This window comes from Drosophila guanche, unplaced genomic scaffold, assembly GCF_900245975.1.
Source record: "Drosophila guanche unplaced genomic scaffold, DGUA_6, whole genome shotgun sequence".
NCBI classification, from domain to species: domain Eukaryota; kingdom Metazoa; phylum Arthropoda; class Insecta; order Diptera; family Drosophilidae; genus Drosophila; species Drosophila guanche.
Window position 1 is genome coordinate 23,544 of NW_022995754.1, and position 20,429 is coordinate 43,972.

At 38.5% G+C, this 20,429-nt stretch overlaps 2 protein-coding genes across 8 annotated transcripts in view; one reads left to right on the forward strand and one right to left on the reverse strand.

The window, feature by feature from the left end:
- Nucleotides 1-5,598: 5,598 nt before the first annotated feature.
- LOC117589007 overlaps nt 5,599-20,429 on the forward strand; it is a 50,899-nt gene continuing 36,068 nt past the window's right edge. The window contains exons 1-2 of one of the 4 annotated variants that reach the window (XM_034280626.1): nt 5,599-5,729; nt 6,283-6,394. In XM_034280626.1, the coding sequence (XP_034136517.1) occupies nt 5,641-5,729; nt 6,283-6,394 (201 nt within the window). In that variant the 5' untranslated portion in view covers nt 5,599-5,640. Of the gene's footprint in view, nt 5,730-5,906; nt 6,168-6,282; nt 6,395-20,429 lie in introns of those variants that run through there. The other 3 variants (XM_034280628.1, XM_034280625.1, XM_034280627.1) reach the window with 3 other exon arrangements.
- The window catches only part of LOC117588983, a 45,540-nt gene continuing 32,605 nt past the window's right edge, over nt 7,495-20,429 (reverse strand). Inside the window, exons 1-7 of one of the 4 annotated variants that reach the window (XM_034280575.1) lie at nt 14,772-15,203; nt 13,703-13,778; nt 9,809-10,640; nt 9,200-9,728; nt 8,970-9,132; nt 8,797-8,903; nt 7,509-8,735 (exon numbers count right to left, since the gene is read on the reverse strand). In XM_034280575.1, coding sequence (XP_034136466.1) covers nt 7,601-8,735; nt 8,797-8,903; nt 8,970-9,132; nt 9,200-9,728; nt 9,809-10,640; nt 13,703-13,778; nt 14,772-15,049 — 3,120 coding nt within the window. In that variant the 5' untranslated portion in view covers nt 15,050-15,203 and the 3' untranslated portion in view covers nt 7,509-7,600. Of the gene's footprint in view, nt 8,736-8,796; nt 8,904-8,969; nt 9,133-9,199; nt 9,729-9,808; nt 10,641-11,250; nt 11,561-13,702; nt 13,779-14,771; nt 15,204-20,429 lie in introns of those variants that run through there. The other 3 variants (XM_034280573.1, XM_034280574.1, XM_034280576.1) reach the window with 3 other exon arrangements.

Sequence of the window (20,429 nt, forward strand, 5' to 3'; positions counted from 1 at the left end):
CTAGTTTTATGGACCCTCTTTTATTTGGTTTTGTAGGAAATATGGTTTAAAGAAACCGGGTCAATGCATAAAATGTATGCAATGAATGCAAAATGTATGGTATAAAATTATGTATGTATGTTTGGATTTCTGGCCAACCGGCTTCAGAGATAAATATGGAAGTTATGTCCAACTGATAAGTCAGTTTTTAATATAATTGGTTTTCTTTCTTTATTTTTTGAAAATAATGTGTAAACAAATAAACTAACAATTTTTTGTTGTTTAGAAGTCATATTCCTCGATTCTAATTTTCATGTCAATATTACTGGCAACTCAGAACACTAAGGGCTGAACATATAATTTGAACAGAAAGATTAATAATTTTCCTATAATGGCGGCCTTTTTTAAGGATTTCTTCTTTGCTGGGTGGTTTTAGAAATAATGTTTAAACAAAAGGGGCCAATGCAAATGTACGGTATTTTTTGCAGTCGGAATTTTTCTTGATAGGAAGTCATAACTATCGATTTTGAGATTCCTATTAATATTACCAGCTAGCCAGAACTCCCAGGACAAATCATATAATTTTATCGGATAGATTAATCAATTTTTATATANAATGCAAAATGTATGGTATAAAATTATGTATGTATGTTTGGATTTCTGGCCAACCGGCTTCAGAGATAAATATGGAAGTTATGTCCAACTGATAAGTCAGTTTTTAATATAATTGGTTTTCTTTCTTTATTTTTTGAAAATAATGTGTAAACAAATAAACTAACAATTTTTTGTTGATTAGAAGTCATATTCCTCGATTCTAATTTTCAGTTCAATATTACTGGCAACCCAGAACACTAAGGGCTGAACATATAATTTGAACAGAAAGATTAATAATTTTCCTATAATGGCGGCCTTTTTTAAGGATTTCTTCTTTGCTGGGTGGTTTTAGAAATAATGTTTAAACAAAAGGGGCCAATGCAAATGTACGGTATTTTTTGCAGTCGGAATTTTTCTTGATAGGAAGTCATAACTATCGATTGTGAGATTCCTATTAATATTACTAGCTAGCCAGAACTCCCAGGACAAATCATATAATTTTATCGGATAGATTAATCAATTTTTATATAAGGGTTGCTAGTTTTATGGACCCTCATGTATTTGGTTTTGCAGGAAACAAGGTTTAAAGAAACCGGGCCAATGCATAATAGTTCAGTATGCAATGAATGAAATATGTACGGTATAAAATATATGCACATATGTANAGTTCAATATTACTGGCAACCCAGAACACTAAGGGCTGAACATATAATTTGAACAGAAAGATTAATAATTTTCCTATAATGGCGGCCTTTTTTAAGGATTTCTTCTTTGCTGGGTGGTTTTAGAAATAATGTTTAAACAAAAGGGGCCAATGCAAATGTACGGTATTTTTAGCAGTCGGAATTTTTGTTGAAAGGAAGTCTTATTTATTGATTTTGAGATTCTGTTTAATATTACCAGCTAGCCAGACTCCCTGGACAAATCATATAATTTTATCGGATAGATTAATCAATTTTTATATAAGGGTTGCTAGTTTTATGGACCCTCATGTATTTGGTTTTGCAGGAAACAAGGTTTAAAGAAACCGGGCCAATGCATAATAGTTCAGTATGCAATGAATGAAATATGTACGGTATAAAATATATGCACATATGTACATAAGATCGGATTGCTGGCCAACCGGCTTCAGAAATATATAGGGAAGTTATGTCCAACTGATAAGTCAGTTTTTTATATAATTGGGTTTCTTTCTTTTTTTTTTGAAAATAATGTTTAAACTAATAAACTAACAACTTTTTGTTGAAAATAAGTCATTTTCCTCGATTTTGAATTTGTGTTTTATAATCCTGGCTTCCCAGGACTCTAAAGGCTGAACATAGAATTTGAACAGAAAGGTTAATAATTTTTCTATAATGGCGGCCTTTTTTAAGGATTTCTTCTTTGCTGGGTTGTCTTGGAAATATGGTTTAAACAAAAAGCGCCAGTGTCAATGTACGGTATTTTTAGCAGTCTGAATTTTTGTTGAAAGGAAGTCTTATTTATTGATTATGAGATTCTGTTTAATATTACCAGCTAGCCAGACTCCCTGGACAAATCATATAATTTTATCGGATAGATTAATCAATTTTCTATAAGGGTTGCTAGTTTTATGGACCCTCTTTTATTTGGTTTTGTAGGAAATATGGTTTAAAGAAACCGGGTCAATGCATAAAATGTATGCAATGAATGCAAAATGTATGGTATAAAATTATGTATGTATGTTGGGATTTCTGGCCAACCGGCTTCAGAGATAAATATGGAAGTTATGTCCAACTGATAAGTCAGTTTTTAATATAATTGGTTTTCTTTCTTTATTTTTTGAAAATAATGTGTAAACAAATAAACTAACAATTTTTTGTTGATTAGAAGTCATATTCCTCGATTATAATTTTCAGTTCAATATTACTGGCAACCCAGAACACGAAGGGCTGAACATATAATTTGAACAGAAAGATTAATAATTTTCCTATACTGGCGGCCTTTTTTAAGGATTTCTTCTTTGCTGGGTGGTTTTAGAAATAATGTTTAAACAAAAGGGGCCAATGCAAATGTACGGTATTTTTAGCAGTCGGAATTTTTGTTGAAAGGAAGTCTTATTTATTGATTTTGTGATACTGTTTAATATTACCAGCTAGCCAGACTCCCTGGACAAATCATATAATTTTATCGGATAGATTAATCAATTTTCTATAAGGGTTGCTAGTTTTATGGACCCTCTTTTATTTGGTTTTGTAGGAAATATGGTTTAAAGAAACCGGGTCAATGCATAAAATGTATGCAATGAATGCAAAATGTATGGTATAAAATTATGTATGTATGTTTGGATTTCTGGCCAACCGGCTTCAGAGATAAATATGGAAGTTATGTCCAACTGATAAGTCAGTTTTTAATATAATTGGTTTTCTTTCTTTATTTTTTGAAAATAATGTGTAAACAAATAAACTAACAATTTTTTGTTGATTAGAAGTCATATTCCTCGATTCTAATTTTCAGTTCAATATTACTGGCAACCCAGAACACTAAGGGCTGAACATATAATTTGAACAGAAAGATTAATAATTTTCCTATAATGGCGGCCTTTTTTAAGGATTTCTTCTTTGCTGGGTGGTTTTAGAAATAATGTTTAAACAAAAGGGGCCAATGCAAATGTACGGTATTTTTTGCAGTCGGAATTTTTCTTGATAGGAAGTCATAACTATCGATTTTGAGATTCCTATTAATATTACCAGCTAGCCAGAACTCCCAGGACAAATCATATAATTTTATCGGATAGATTAATCAATTTTCTATAAGGGTTGCTAGTTTTATGGACCCTCTTTTATTTGGTTTTGTAGGAAATATGGTTTAAAGAAACCGGGTCAATGCATAAAATGTATGCAATGAATGCAAAATGTATGGTATAAAATTATGTATGTATGTTTGGATTTCTGGCCAACCGGCTTCAGAGATAAATATGGAAGTTATGTCCAACTGATAAGTCAGTTTTTAATATAATTGGTTTTCTTTCTTTATTTTTTGAAAATAATGTGTAAACAAATAAACTAACAATTTTTTGTTGATTAGAAGTCATATTCCTCGATTATAATTTTCAGTTCAATATTACTGGCAACCCAGAACACGAAGGGCTGAACATATAATTTGAACAGAAAGATTAATAATTTTCCTATAATGGCGGCCTTTTTTAAGGATTTCTTCTTTGNAACTGATCAGTTTTTAATATAATTGGTTTTCTTTCTTTATTTTTTGAAAATAATGTGTAAACAAATAAACTAACAATTTTTTGTTGATTAGAAGTCATATTCCTCGATTATAATTTTCAGTTCAATATTACTGGCAACCCAGAACACGAAGGGCTGAACATATAATTTGAACAGAAAGATTAATAATTTTCCTATAATGGCGGCCTTTTTTAAGGATTTCTTCTTTGCTGGGTGGTTTTAGAAATAATGTTTAAACAAAAGGGGCCAATGCAAATGTACGGTATTTTTTGCAGTCGGAATTTTTCTTGATAGGAAGTCATAACTATCGATTTTGAGATTCCTATTAATATTACCAGCTAGCCAGAACTCCCAGGACAAATCATATAATTTTATCGGATAGATTAATCAATTTTTATATAAGGGTTGCTAGTTTTATGGACCCTCATGTATTTGGTTTTGCAGGAAACAAGGTTTAAAGAAACCGGGCCAATGCATAATAGTTCAGTATGCAATGAATGAAATGTGTACGGTATAAAATATATGTACATATGTACATATGATCGGATTGCTGGCCAACAGGCTTCAGAAATATATAGGGAATTTATGTCCAACTGATAAGTCAGTTTTTTATATAATTGGGTTTCTTTATTTTTTTTGTAAAATAATGTTTAAACTAATAAACTAACAACTTTTTGTTGAAAATAAGGCATATTCCTCGATTTTGAATTTGTGTTTAATAATCCTGGCTTCCCAGGACTCTAAGGGCTGAGCATATAATTTGAACAGAAAGATAAATCATTTTTCTATAGTGGCGGCTTATTTTAAAGATTTCTTTTTTGCTGGGTTGTTTTAGAAATATGGTTTAAGCAAAAGGGCCAACGGCAATGTACGGTATTTTTGCAGTCGGAATTTTTCTTGATAGGAAGTCATAACTATCGATATTCCTATTAATATTACCAGCTAGCCAGGACTCCCAGGACAAATCATATAATTTTATCGGATAGATTTATAAATTTTCTATAATGGTTGCTAGTTTTATGGACCTTCCTTTATTTAGTTTTGCAGGAAATAAGGTTTAAAGAAACCGGGCCAATGCATAAAAGTTCAGTATGCAATGATTGCAATATGTACGGTATAAAATATATGTACATATGTATGTATGTTCGGATTGCTAGCCAACCGGCTTCGTAGATAAATATGAAAGTTATGTATGTACATACATACAGTTGTGTTCAATAAAATAGTAGTGCCGCGCTTCACAATTTTCAGCACTATTTTTGACACCCTTCCAGTCTTTACAATTGAACAAGTTATACCTTGTTGGAAAACCTCAAAAGTACACATTATAACTCAGAAAGAATTCTGGAACACTTGCATTCCATCGTCTTGTTTTACATGACTTTAGAAAAGTACCCATGAAAACTGCTGTTCACTAAAATAGTAGTGCTGGGTGCAATTATTAAAAAAATAATTTAAATCAATTCAAAAATGCTACCATCAGTAAGCTTAATTGATATATTGAATATTTTTATGAAAATGATGTGTGAATGTAACGGTACTTTTGGTACTCAATACTTTTCGGTAATTTTTACTCAGGAGGTATAATGGAATTAAAAACTAATTTGAATGTGCTTTTACCGTTATATTTAATAGTTTAAACTAAAAGAAGTACCCTAAAAAATGATTTCTTATGAAAAAAAATGTTTTTTTGTAGATGGTCGAAGATAGTTGAAGTATATTTATAATAGTATATTTGGTTAGTGCCCCAGGGCTGCTAGTTAATATATCGATATTTTCATCGAAGAATATGTAAATATTTACAAAAACAAACAGATTAAGTGCTGCTATACAATTTAAAAAACTCAATATTATTGTGCTTCCAGTAATGGAGTGGATTTGTACTACCCGATGCATTTCGCAGCCCCAAGAATTGCGGAGTATTATTATATCATCGGTACCACTTATTTTCGCAATGTATGTATTTTGTCCGTCAAGCCATTATATTCGTTTATTTGAATGTGATTTTGTGGATGGGGCGGTTCGCTCAATGGCTAGATTTTTGACTTATTTTTTCATTATCGATACATCGATGGCATCGTGTACTGCCCAGTTCTGCAAAATGCTTTCTTTTTCGATACGGAAAATGTCGTCAATATAACGGAACAATTCAGTGAAGTGAAAAGGTTGTGTTCTTTTAAACAAATATACATTTATTTTTTTGGCGATAGAACATGTTCGGTTGCTAAGTGTATACGGCTGTGTTCTTACCGGTTAAAACTACAAGTGCAGTTTGTTATGAATTTGAAATATGTTCTTTATAATATAAATTGCTCAGTCAATACCAAGTGCACCACATTCAACGTTGCCAATGTTTGTACATATGTACAATTCTAATTCTAGAAATATGGCTGCGTATGTATACATGTATACTTTTAGATTTATTTATTATCATGTATTTATCATAATAAAATGAAACACGCAAGAAGCGACGAATAACTAAATAGCACACTTGTTCATTATATTGCAGTGGAACGCGATGTCTCGCCCGGCGTCGGCCATCTTTGGAAAATAACTGTAAAGTTATCCACATTTTTGTTCTTGAAGGTGGAGTGGTATTTTACTGTGAAAATATTCGATTTGTGAGTAAATTCCCTTTCATCTTTTCCCAATGCACCTTGCAATTTAGTTTCACTTCGCTTGGGTGTGTACGTTCAGTACTAAAATGTGTTATATGGTTTGGTATAGTGTTTTAGTGTCCGTTTTGGAGTTTTGAGTAAACCAATATGTTTCTCTGCAATACATATCTATTAAATAGTCAATTGCTTATTGAATTTATAATTTTTGATTAACCTATAATGTCAATAATTAACTAATTCTTGACAATTGTTAGACGTTAAGTTACATAAATACTAAGGGGGATGGGATACATTACGTCTCTTTAGAAAAAATTAAATTCGCTCAATTTTTTTGTTTCAGTGTGCTTGTTGCGTTTTGTGTTTAAATTGACAATCAATTTCCATATAATACAAAACTCATTTGTATCAATTTATTTATTTAATGACAAGTTCATAGTTCATATCAATATTGTAATGTTCCTATGCACAAAGTTCTCTCCTTTTGTGAATGTGTGTTTTCTTTTATGTAGGGTAAGCTTTTCTATTGGAATTACGCAATTTAAATACTCATACATGCCAGGAACTGGGCTGAGTCTGGCCTAACAAAAACAATAACAAATTCCAAGGTTCGTGTATTTTTGGTACCATATTTTCAAAATATATTAAGTACACACGTTCTAGTTAGGGTGTACTGAGTACTTGTTAATATTATCTCTATGCAATTTACGAGTATATCTATATTGATGCTGTGGGTATTTGTCTATTCAGATTGAATGGATTGTGGAAGTCTCTAAGCGAACTAGAATACATGAACAGAAGGTTCTAAAACATTTATTTATTTCCAGGAATTCATTATCGCCTTGTCACGTAAATTAGAATTAAATGGTAATAGGGTTTTTAGACTAGCAGTCGACGACACCAGCTAGCACTTTTATAGAAAGCTGAATTCAAATGCCAGAAGTATACACTATAAGTGCTTTTGGTAAATCTAAATATCTAAATACATATTTAACTTATTGCCACGTTTATCTTTATGCCGTCTAAAACCCTTTAACAGACACTTTATTGATTGAAACGACATTTACAAAAAAACAAAACATAACTGTAACTCTCTTTCGTTTACATTTTTCAATTGGTATATTGCCAATTCTGTATACATACATTTGTGTGTATTTAAGTATAGGACTGGATGCGTATATCAATGTTTATGTATTATGATATTCCTTGTGCTTAGGCGAATGAACTATCCGTTGGCAACAGCGCAGCGGCGGAATCGGCCAGCTCGATAGCAGCGACACGGGCCGCTGTGAGAGTCTCATCTGCGTCAAAGACTGGCTTGTGCGTTGGCGATTGGCTTGGCGTACAGTTGGAGCTCTTTGGTTTGCGGAACCAGTTGCCGATGCGGCGTCGTCCTAGGGAACCCGTTGATGTTGTCGTCGACAGCATCTGCGAGTTGTCCACGCTGGCGATACCATCCCGGGATTGCGATTTTTTCGGCAAAGTGTCGCAAAACCGGGAGGCTGACTTGGCCGGCGATTCCGGAAAGGAACTTTCCCCACTAGCTGATGTGGCACACAGGGCGTGCTCGAAGTCGGCCAACTCGTAGTCCGACTGATCTGAAAAGTCACCCGGCCGCTCCTCGTAGGTGTACTCGAACCCTGTCATCTCTGATACGTGGAGTGCCTTGCCTCCGAACTGGCGCTCAAGGGCGAGGGTGTTGAGGAAGCGGTGCTTGCGGTTCGCCGAGCGGAAGCTGAAGTCATACCACTTATCCCGCGATTCGCAGTATATCCGCAGCGAGTTCTTGATCGTGTGCCCAAACATCTTTCCATCTCGTACGTTAACAACCCGACAGCGGTCGAAAAATATACGTCCTTTGTAGATAAAGTGGCTGCGTTTAATGATGTCGCGCTTGCAATAGACCAACTGATTGTCGAATAAGAACAGGGTGTAGCTGCTATTCCACAGATTCTGCTTCTGTCGTGTGGCATCGACCTGTAGAAAGAAGCGTGCACTGTGAAAGTGCAGTGGCGGGCCCTTGAAGTTCTGAAAGCTGGCCTGGTGCCTCGCAATAGTCTCGCTATGGCGTTTTCCCTCATTTACGGCCTCTGTTATTCCGCGCATGGCCTCCAGCGCCAAATTTACGGTATCGTACGTGTCGGGTATGTCCATCTCATTGACGTCGAGTTGTTCGTAGTCTGAAGACGAGGAACCTTTTAGTTTATCAATTCCCGTCTCAGGGGCAGAAGCCAACGCTGACTTAATAATCTCGTTTAGGTGCAGGGGATAACGGCAAATGCGTTGCACGGGAGCAAGCAAGTGAGCGGAGAGTGGGAGCTCTGCAAGGTTTTCCGACTCGCGGCAGCTGGAAAGGCAATAAACTATTTTAGGTCCGTCTTTTACAAACACTATCCCGATAAACTTACTTCTCCAGAATGGTGCGTGCATCCTTAACACGATCGTAGGACTCGAGCTCGATAAGGGCACGAGGATATGCGTTGCAGTAGTTGGAGTAGCATAGGAATCCTTTGTGCTGTTTGAGGAGGTGCAAAGAACAAAATTTCGATAAATGACATGGGATTCTCCGAAATGCACTCACCATTTTAAGAAACACTTTCGCAATTTGGTTTTGCTCAATTCCTTTACGCAATGAATCGAGAAATTTGGCCTGAAACTTGTAGATGGCCGTTATGTTTGAGAAGATCAGACGAATGCTGTTTGGCGAAAATATGTCGATGCGCTTGCTCATCGCAGGCAGGTACCTATGACGGGTTAGGGGGACAATGTTACCACTGAATGACAAAACGCTCACACGGGATGTGCACTTACCCGTCACAAATGGCTTCCAGCAATTTGACATAGTTAACCTCTGTATCCAGCAGCTCGCGTACAGCACCTCGGCGCAGGACAGTCTCGTTTTCCAGAGTGAAAACCCCGTTCGAGGACAATGGTGGAGCTTCAATGACTATGGTCGTAATGTTGCTTTGATCCGTGGCCATGGTGACATCTGCGTCCTTGGGAAAGTCAGCTACGGGCACAGGCACGCTATCTCCGACCTCCCCGGCAGTTGTCGAGGCCTGCTTTGCCTCTGATGCTGCTTGATGCGCGTTGAAAAATCGATCCGTCTCGGGACATTGAATAATACGCACGAACTCCTTTGGGAACCAGCCCAGTTCGGGGTCAAGTATCTCATCCACGCGGTTAGTCTCCTCCTTCTTTATGCGGCCAAACCACCAGGGTCCAACTTCCTTGCGCAATATTTCAATAAGCATTCCGCGTTCCAACCCCAATTCCTGAGGGCCGCCGGCAGTAAAATTGTACAGCACTTCAGCATAGATCGTTGGGTAGTAGCTGGTAGCTGTGGGCCAAGAAAAAAACCATATTCATAGGTGCGTTACAGAAAGGAAGCATTAATTTCAGTTTTGAGTTAACACAAACCTTCCTCGTGGGATGCAATGCTGTCACTGTCGCTGTCTGAAATATCAGGGTACCCAATGCCGTAGGCTTCTAGTCCGTTGGGCTGGCTAAGTGATCGAGTGGGCAGTGACTCGGGGGCTTCACGTTCGATATTGTCCGTGCCGCCAAAGTCCAGCTGCATGTGGTTCTTAGATATTAGGGCGACGGATCCGAGAATGCTGCTGGCCTTGGCCGAATTAGTGCGGCGTATTGAACGCGTCTTAGATTCACTTCCGATGGATGTGTTGCCGGAAGCAATTGTTCCTCCTTCTCCTTGTCTTACCCCTTCTCCTTGGGCACCCAACGCCAGAACACGGGAATATTGCTCGTCATGCTCCAGCTCTATCTGAATGCCGGAATCACCCGAATTGCACTTGTCGCGTCGATTAAACTTTGTTTTGCGGCGCTCCCTCGATGTGCGCCAGATGAGGGGTCCAAAGCGATACTTGCCGGAGCTACCATCACCGCCGTCTGTTCCAGCACAGTCACTTGTTGTCTCTGTCCCTGCTGTTGTGATTGATACGGATGGCGTTGTTGGCGATGACTTCGACTTTGGGGGATTGCCATTGCTGGCTGCTGACGTTGGCAAGGCAGGGGTGATGTGCAACTGATTCTTGTTGTTGAAATTGTTAAACGTGCGTTTAAACTTTAGAAGGACGCCTAGGCCTACACCGCCACCTCCGCTTCCACTACTTGTGATTGTGGCAACAGTGGAAGACCCGTCTGCTGATGTCGTGCTCTCAACCGGCAGCTTTCGTGACTCTGAATATGGTTCTGTGAGCGACGGACTTGAGACGGCTCGAATCTGCTGCGACTACAAGAGAAATACAAGGATTAACATTATAAAATTAGAAGGAGGCAACTAATAGTTCTGAGACTGCTAAGATGCTCTTAGAGCTTATGCAGCAATAACAACCGAAACCACAAAAATGTTTTTACTCCGCAGCTTTGTTTATGACCGCGTACTGGTTACGTTACGGGTTATTTTTTTATAGAAACAATGATACGACACTAGCTATCGCTTCTCTGCGGCTGGCTATGTGTAATATCACAAGAATTTCAATGGAACCCGGCTACCTTATCGATGTTGACATCTCTGACGAAATATATGTACATATGTAGCTGATTATGTAGCTATTGTTATTTTTTAATTTCCAATAAGTGAACTCAGTAAACCGTTGTTGCTAGGATCAGGCAGGAGGTTTCGGTTCAAAATCGAACAGAATCAATGAAAAAATTTATATTTCTGTGTAGAAACTTTTTCCACGTACTGGAATTAAATTTTTATCTAGTTTTACTTTCCGGTTTACAATCAGTATGCTCAAACACCAACACCAACACAGACATCAGTAAAACAGACACACTCAAGAGTCAACACTTTAATATTAATTTTCGATAAGAAGGGCGGACACGGTCCGGCTGACCTGGAGGAGGCGAGGTCTCCACTTGTAGCGCTGCTCGTTGAGCATGGTATCGCATTTAGGCACTTGTCTGGGGGATTGCGATACATCGGCCGGGGCGCCAGTGTCGAAATCCCAAAACTTTATGAGTCCATAAGTGTCCATAAGCGTTGGTATCATTAGCTTCTTCATAGTACTTTCTCATTCGGACAGATTCAGTCTGCTCTCTGAATCGCCGTTGTGCTCTGCCCGGACCGGACCCAGTTCTGTTCCACACCAAGCGGTGCGTCCGCGAGAATCGCAATCAGGTGTAACCGGGCGAAGCGAAATATAATAACTGATTGCCAGCAATTGTCGGCAGTAATACTTGCACACGCTATATATTGAAGTGTGCTTCTGTCGTTGTGTGTCGGACAGTCGATTGTGGAAGTGCGGCTCATTGTATTGGAAGATATCATTAATGAACATAAAGCATTGGGATCGGCTCTATCTGCCATTACCATTGTGTGGCCTAGACTTGACTTCTGCAGTATGCAGTCTGGAGTCTGGACTGCAGTGTTTTGATTAGATTAGCGCAGGAATTGCATGGCACGAGCCGCATGGAGGATGACACTTAATGGATATCTTGCTGGCATTGTTCGGGCTATGCTGAACGGACTGGCTGGAGATGGTGATGAGTCCTGTTGTCGGTGACCTCGCTTCTGCGCTGGCTATTGCAGATACCTTGGCCATTGTCAAACTGCAGACATTCTTCATTGTCTCGCAAGATTGGTTTTTGCTACTGCATGCCATCCCCTGCTCATGCTGCAGTGACGCTGCGACAATGGCAGGATTATGGGTGAAAGTTGCGGCCTTTCCTAATTAAATTTTTTCTTTCAAAATCAAACTCTTTAGAGACATGGGCGGTGGTATCTATCCAACAGTAGGATTAAATTAATTTACTTTTCGCTTTTGTGTGTGTCTGCACATTGAACACATCTCTCTAATGCCAAAGAAACGTCATTAATTGCAGAAAATGCGTTTCTTTATGCACACATATGTACATATGTATGCATATGACCTTTTGTGTTGTTGAACCTAAAAGTGCATTTGGAGATTCAGGCAGAGTTATCAGAGTTCAAGAGAGTTGTAAAAGATTAATCACAGCATGTCTCCCAATGCAACGAATTATCATACACTTATCTCTGCATCTGCTTCAGAATAAAGGCTGATGGTAGATATATTTTCATGTTTACAAAAAAATCACAAGAAACTCAAAAAAAATTTCCGATTTTATGTAAGGAGAAAAAGGAAAGGAACTGCGCTGTTTCTGCTTTAAATCGCTTAGGAACATTGAGCAATTCACACGTTAAGTCTAATGTCACAAATAACACACACAAACAGGCACTTGGCCCTTTGTTGTTTAGCAGAAAAACATTTATAGCTTTAAATTTATGAGCGCAATGAACTCCCTCGACGGCGAAAGTAAACAGACGAGAAAAGGCGGCTTGGGACTAAGCACTTAATGCGGATGCTCGACGGCAATCTTGGGTTCTGTCCTGTGTTGATTTAAAAAAATTATACAAAGATTTAAAAAGAAGCATGTGCTTGCACTACATAGTATCCTTATACTTGTAGGCGCACATTATGACCACTCATCAATCATTAAACTCAATGGATTCGATTTGATTGTGATTTTCACTGTGACTTTCAACTGCTTTCTGGGATCATATTTCAGGGTTCATATTCGCAGTCTTTAGTAAGTTTCATGGGCTGCGCGAGCTCTTTGGCTGCTCTGTTGGCACGTCAACCCCAAAGTGGAAATGTTACTCAATTCACTGTGAAGTCTTAAGAAAGTCCTCCTCCTGTGTGTCTTGCCAACGATGCATTAGACATGCTTTGCGGTCGGCGGAATTGAATGGTTGCCATGAGATCTTCTTATATAAAAGTCGTATGGGTATGTAAGAAAGCTATGCAAGTAGTTTAATGAACTCTTTCCGTTGCGTGAACCCTTCCTGTAAGTAGTGCCGATGGTTAGGGTGCATTTAAAAGTATCTCACAGATGTTCAGATGTTTCCTTCCCGCTCAACTTTGAGTAGTTCATAAAAATGAGTTTTATTATCCAAAGCGTTATCTACAAAGTTTTTTAAAATGTACGATATTTTCAGCAGCTTTTGGTATATATAAACATAAAGTGTATGAGGAAGATCCACAGAACTGCTTCAATTCTACAGGGGGTAATAAACGGGCAAACTGTCGCTCTCACAAGAGAAGACTATATTTACGTCTACTCGTACTTCTATTTGTATGTAAATAGATATTTCTAAACAAGTATCCGTGTGTCACCACTTAGTGGAGCCTATTTTCAAAATCTCATAAGTAATCTTGTAAGCGTCTACCGGTTTTCCCTACATCAAATCTATTATTAAGTTGTTTTTCAAAGAATTTTCTTACACAAAAATAAATAAAATAGTAACTCAAGGTAAATAAAACTTACCAGTCCTCCTGCAAAGGTATTGTTGCTGATCCCTTTTCCTACTACTTTGACTCCTCGATTTCCAGTTTTTGGCATGCTGTAATGGATACAAACTCAACAGTTTAGACTGAGGAACATTTCTGCAAACAATTGCACAGTAGCTGTAACCGTACCCCGTGGAGGATTATGTAAAATTGAGCGCTAACAATAGTAGTTTATAAGGCGGGCTGTAAAGCGAAACAGGTAGGATGACCTCGCAGTAGAAATACTCATATAAGCTTTCTAATTTCTCATTAGTCCTCGGCAAAGGGTGCAGACTCATTTGAAAAATTCATAGAAGGACGTGGCAGTTCAAGTGTGACATAAGGTTACGATTCTGAGGGTAAGGGTAAGGTATCGCGAAAATAAGGCAGTTCAAGGTGCAACGGGCTGAGTGCAGGCACAGTTTAAAGCGGAGGAAAGGGTGTTCAAAAAGGATGTCATACTTTCATAAACCCAAGAGTAAACTTTGCCAATTTTCTTTCTCTATTTCCGAATGCGTATTGTTAGCAAAAATTCTCAATTCTGAGAATTACTGCCACACAAAGAAAACAATCAGGCAAACGGCCAAGAATGGGTGAGAAAGGACCATGGAAATTCGGAGATATTAGGAATCAACAGGACATGTTCGCACACAAAAAGAGGAGAATGAAGAAAGAGATATAAAAGAGCGCCTGCTGTGGTTTAGGATCTCCTTTTATTTTCTCAGTTCTCTTTCCTCTGGACTCACTTGCGTTTCTTTAAATGAATAATGAAGCCAGACCAGAAAACAAAAACGTATTAAATCTGCAATGCGTGAAGGAATGCTGTCTTTGTAGGCTGCGGACTTGCAGCGTTCCGTCTTCGAGGACACAGATATGTTGTCTCTATATAACGTTCTCTTTAATGTACAGTTTAAAGACTGATTGAGTCTGGTTGACAATTAATTGGAGGTCAATTCAATGTAAGCCCAAACTCAGAGCAGCTGCAGAAATGCTGTGTCCCTGTCTTCACCCTGCTCCATCCACAATAACCTATAACCTTCACAGCTTCTCCCAGGGGTGTGTCTCACCGTTGTAATAACTTGAAACTTCGGTCTTCCACGCAAAAATTTGATTTTCTGGGCGTTTCGTGCTGCGAAACTGCCGCTGACTTTGTCCCTTGTCTTGGTATTTGCTTCTTCATGGTGGGCTTCAAGTTTAGGTTGATTCCTATATAGGAAACTTTGTTGCGCTTTATAGCTGTCGCAGCAGTTGTTCGTTTTACTTGAGTTCTAGAGACTTCACCCGGTGATTTAATTTGCAAAACACTAAACTGAGTTAGGGCAGACCGCACGTGATATGTAACCATAATCAAATATTTTAAACTTATTTTGAAAGGTATTTCGATAGCAGCTTTAACCAATGGTCGTTCTTGCCTCTGGCATCGAATTCTACACTATATCCCTGCCGCGGCAAAGAGTTTCCTATGAGCGCGTGTGTGATCGGTTCGTCGTACAGAGCCAGACTGATCCCAAAATCGATCTTCATACCGGTCCGAGTGCACCCCTGCAGGCCGAGTAAAATAAGGGAAGGAATCGTACCATTCATGAGAATGAGCATACGTTTCAGTGTCATTGGTGGATGGTGGATGCTTCCCTGGCGTAAAAACATCTGCCGACGCTGGCAGGAAACCGGTTCCTAGTCCTCTCAGCGACGGTTCTCTCCATCTCTCAATTTGGCGTGTGGCAAACAATAGGGAAATATATTTAAGGGAGACGAGATCCATCACGGATCTAAAGAGAACTGAGCTGTGCTCAAAAATGAAAGGAGAATTCTTTAATTCTTACCCTCGCGATTAAATTCTATTTGCCCCCTAAACTGAAAATCTAGGCTTATGTTAGCTATCCCTCCGCCACAAATGTGGAAATCATTGAATACTGAAAGTTAATACGTAACCGGAAATACAACAGGCGCCTCTTCAAAATACTCCCTGAATCGTTATTTGGAAATGAAAAACAGGATGTGTACGTGCATTTAAAGTGTTTAGGGTCTGCTGGTTTATGGTCGCAGGTGCTGAGATTTTGCGGAAGTGGAGAAAACGATGTTTAACTAGGTGAAGTTCAAAGTGTAAGGCATGGGGTTGGTTAAGGCAGCTGAAATCGCCAACTGGACGTGCAGCTTACATTCAAACCTGTTCCTAGGACTCAAAGCAAATTATTGTTGCAATCCGACAGAACAGGTAGGCCTGTACAGAGTAACGCAGGGTCGGTGTTGTTCATATTTTACCTGTACAACAAAGGAAAAAGTTGAAAGCAACAAGTAGAATCAGAGGGTAGGGGGAGACCGCGCTCAACTGCTATCAGATAAAACCTTAGAGAGCGTGTCTAACATTTCGCATGGCATTTGCAACGCACAATCTTCATTTTAGGGCATCAAACATCAAAACAGGTGAACCTGCAATATGTATCTATATTTAGATACCCTGTACAATGCAGAAAGCACACGTCGTACAATTGTATGTAAGAAGATAACCAAAAAAAAAGGAATGGTCGGCTAAAAAAAAAAATCTGAGAACTGATAAGGCCGACTACCAGCTGTAATGCGGTCAAATTAACAAATAATTTAATACTTCCCCAACAACTGCAGGTGGCAGGTGATGGTCGACGAAGGAAGGGAAGAGGCTCTCTAGCGTTATGCAAAAGTATTGTAGTAATAGATAGATCGGAACGGAGGAAACCGCATGTGGAGTTTGCTGTTATATCTTGTACATAAGTGCTTCATCTATAGTTTACTGAGTCATATTTCCATAAAAAGAAGGTCGCTTTAATGTCTAATGACATCAAGCTGCCTTATTTTTAATAAACTTGACGAGGAACGTCGGATAGGGCTGTCCATCGCTCAAAAAAAGCCATACAAGTATAGACATAAAATACGAGTGTGTTCTTAGCCGTCTGGCGCACTGAAATTCGCACATTTCTGTGAGACGAAGTGGGTTTAGGTTACGAATTTAGAATGTATAATTAACATTAATATGCATCGAGAAAGCGCTAGGAAGTGGAAGATAAAGAGGAGGAGGAGATAAAGAGAGGAGGAGTACTAGCACTGCTAATAAGACACAACATGCAATTATTCCATCTTCGACATGCTCTGTTTGCCGAGTAAGAGGGAAGGAGATAGGTGAAAGGGGGGGGGGGGGGGGGGCGTCAGCATTCCGTACCGTGGTAAGCTATTCCAAGGAAAGAAACTCGACTTAGCAGCTTACAAAGTTCATATATCCACATCTGACTGTAACATATTCATGCATATTAATGCATCTACCATTTATATGAGTCTTATTATCCTTTTATTACTTTTGAGTGAAAGTTCTACAAATAAGTCCATATTTAATGCTACCATCGAACGGAGTAGATCAGTCTCTCGTGGCAGTTTCTTATGGGGCGCTGATAAGTCTGTTTGGGTTGTAAATGTTTTATTAGCCAAATCTTTCTTAAAACTATGTAAACCATGCTGCTGCATACTTCATCTATTTAGTTTAAGTTCAAGAACGAAAAGTAGGCAAAGACTGCGAGACTCATTTAGTGCACAAATGTGCATACCCTTATATTTCTAACAGAAAAAGATACAAATTTGAAGATTACCAACAAGAAAGACAAACATCTCGAAAGTGGAATGAATGCGTTCCGTGGTAATGGGTAATGCTCGATTCATTAATAGCCAGTATGTACGAGTATAACGAAGAGCCATATGAAAAACGCCCTACAAACAACAAGTGATGGCAGATGCACTGTGGCTGTGGATGGGGTAAGCGAAGCAGCTGGGTTGTTTGTTCATCAAGGGCAAATATAAATAGAAATAGAGTCTGATCTGATTTAACATGTTAGACAGATCCATACATCGCTGAACATGCTTGAACGCTCTCTTTATAAACAGCAGAAGAAGATTCTTCCCTAGAGGAATTTCGATTGTCATACAAGCTAAAAGGCCGTGTTGGCGTTAGAAGTGATGTATATGTAGATGACATACATATGTAGAAACAATTTTAAATTTGAAGAAAATAAAAGAACTGAGGTACAGATGTCCTACTGAGTACCGGGTATAAAAGATGTGACATGTAAGAAGCGTCTCACACGTCCCTTCTCGTTTTCTTTTGTTTCGTAAATTTATTTTTAATTTCCATGGTTTATTGTAGCTCCAAATGTTATACGGCTCTTCTACCTTCGTTTCCTATGTACATACATACATACAAACATACATACATATGTGAGAGTATAATAGGGAATATAATCTAAATAAAGACAACGAACTCGGTTTGTGAGTACAACCCATGTATGATTCCCGTGATTCTAGACAAAATCAATTTTCCAATGGTCTTCTCAAGAAACATAAAACACACATTTAGAGAGAATCTTGTGATTTCTAGATTTCAGATATTTGGTACAAACAATGAATCAATACAATGGTCATGTACATAGAATTGTTATTAATTCCTGTCTTCCTGGCTCAGGAGAAGTTTCGTACGGATAAGGAAACTTTATATAGACACAACAAACAATAGAACAACAGATATTGTGGTTTTAAAATTGAAATGTTGTATTTAGTCCTATTAATTTTTGATTTTTCCTTTTTTTTTGCGTTTTTATACCCGGTACTCGAAGAGTAAATAGGGTATATTGTATTTGTGCACAAAGTGAATGTATGTAACACCCAGAAGGAAACGTTTCCAACCCCATAAAGTATATATATTCTTGATCAGCATCAGCCGTCCGTCTTGTTGAGCGCCTGGATCTCAGATACCATAAAAGCTAGAGCCACCAAATTTGTACCACCAAGTGTAGTCACCAAGTGTATTTCAAAAATGAGCCACGCCCCCTTCCGTCCCCTGCAAAAGGACGAAAACCTCCCAAATCTACAATTTTGAAGATAAAATAAGTTTTTGAAAAAAACGCCATTCCGTAGGGAATGGCCCTATCTATCCGATCACCAAATTGGGATCCGATTGGATCATTATTATAGCCAGAATGAATAAATTAATTTGCAGTGGCCAAACAGGCTGGCCCGCAGCTTTTGTTGTTCTTTTCACATTCTCTCATTCACACTCTGCTTCTGCTTCACTCGGCCTCTGCCTCTGCCGACTTTTAACCCACCCATTCCCGCAGCTTATATTAGTTTTTTTTGTGTGCGGGCGCTGCCTCTGCCGCGAGTCTGCAGTGTGTGGGTCTAGGGAAGGGCGGCGAGCTAACGGATCGTGTTAGTGTGAGAAGTGTTGTAGATTTAGATGATAGATGAAGAAAATATTTAAAATTTGACAAAACACCGCTAAGGTGCAGATGTAGTACTGAGTGCCGGGTATAAAAGTTGTGACGCGTAAGAAGCGTCTCACACGTCCCTTCTTGTTGCTTTTATCATTTCCGCAAACGAGGATAAGGTGTCGGATAACAGAATTAAATTTGGACAACTAAAACAACTAATTATATCCCAAAACATGGCAAAAATGTTTAATGGTGATGCCTACGGAAGCTGCTTCACAGTTTCTCGAGGAAGGAGAGAATAATGAAGGCATCCAGAGATGAGGCTGAATAATAATAGTAACGAAGGTATCTAATTAGCAAAGGAGATATTCTTAATGACCTTACCCAGGGCGTGTACTAACCATATAGTAAAAAATATTAATTAATTTTAGCCATTAGCCTTGTTCCATTTTTGTCTCTACCTAGACACTTACGCCAACGCATTGCTATAGCCAGGACTGTAGTAAACGCATTTTAAATTTCCAAAAAAGTGTTTTTTTCTCACTTCCCAAAAGAGAAGGGCACAAAATAATTGTGTTCCCGGCGGGAACTTCCCGCCATACTGTTGGGGCAGTGACGACTCATTTCATTGTATTTTTAGTCCTAATGCCTTATTTACACTTGGAGAATTGAGGCTTGATAGCTTTTATGTTTGTAGGCTGTTTGCTGCTCTTTAATGAAGTTTGTTCTTGCTAGTTAGCCCTGCCCAAATAAACGCATGGTCTGCAGATGTTGCTGCTATGTACATTTTGAGCCTGTTTTAGGGAGCACAATGCAATTGATTAATACCATATGCTTTCGGGCCAACAATACGACTTTCCACTGTAAGCCATCAATTTACTTATTGTACAAAGTACATTGTACATATGTGCATGTTTTTAGATTTTACATTTGTAACATAACTTTACTAAACAAACGCTAGCAAACGTATTAAGACTCAAGTGCTCCTGACCTACCAGTACGGAAACCTCTCCAGACAGATCCAATTAAAGGAGAAACCATGTTTACTAACGTTAATCAATGCGTGAAAGTGTTGCTTAAATGATTGGATGTGTTCCAAAGTCTTGTCGATCTAATTTCGTAACAATGATCAGCCCTATATATATTGTCTGTGTTGTCTCTTGTACGGAGAAGGCGTTTATATCGTGGATACGATTCAACAACCTGCAATCGAGTGACGCAGCTTCAAAAAAGTGAGACTGTACGGCTGATAAGTCAGAACACCAACTGTAATCTGCTTAGAAGTCACCAAAATGTTGTCTTTCAATATTTCATATTCCAAGAGCCTCAGAAATGCCTCTAGAAATTTAAGCAAATCCTTAATTCATATTATAATTAAAATTACTTGAACGAAGTAATTAGTTGATCTCCACGATGCAAGATGCGAAAAATGTAATGTCATAAGATTTTTACGTACTATTCATGGAGCGTTGCATAAGACAAGACTCGTGAAAGTAAAAC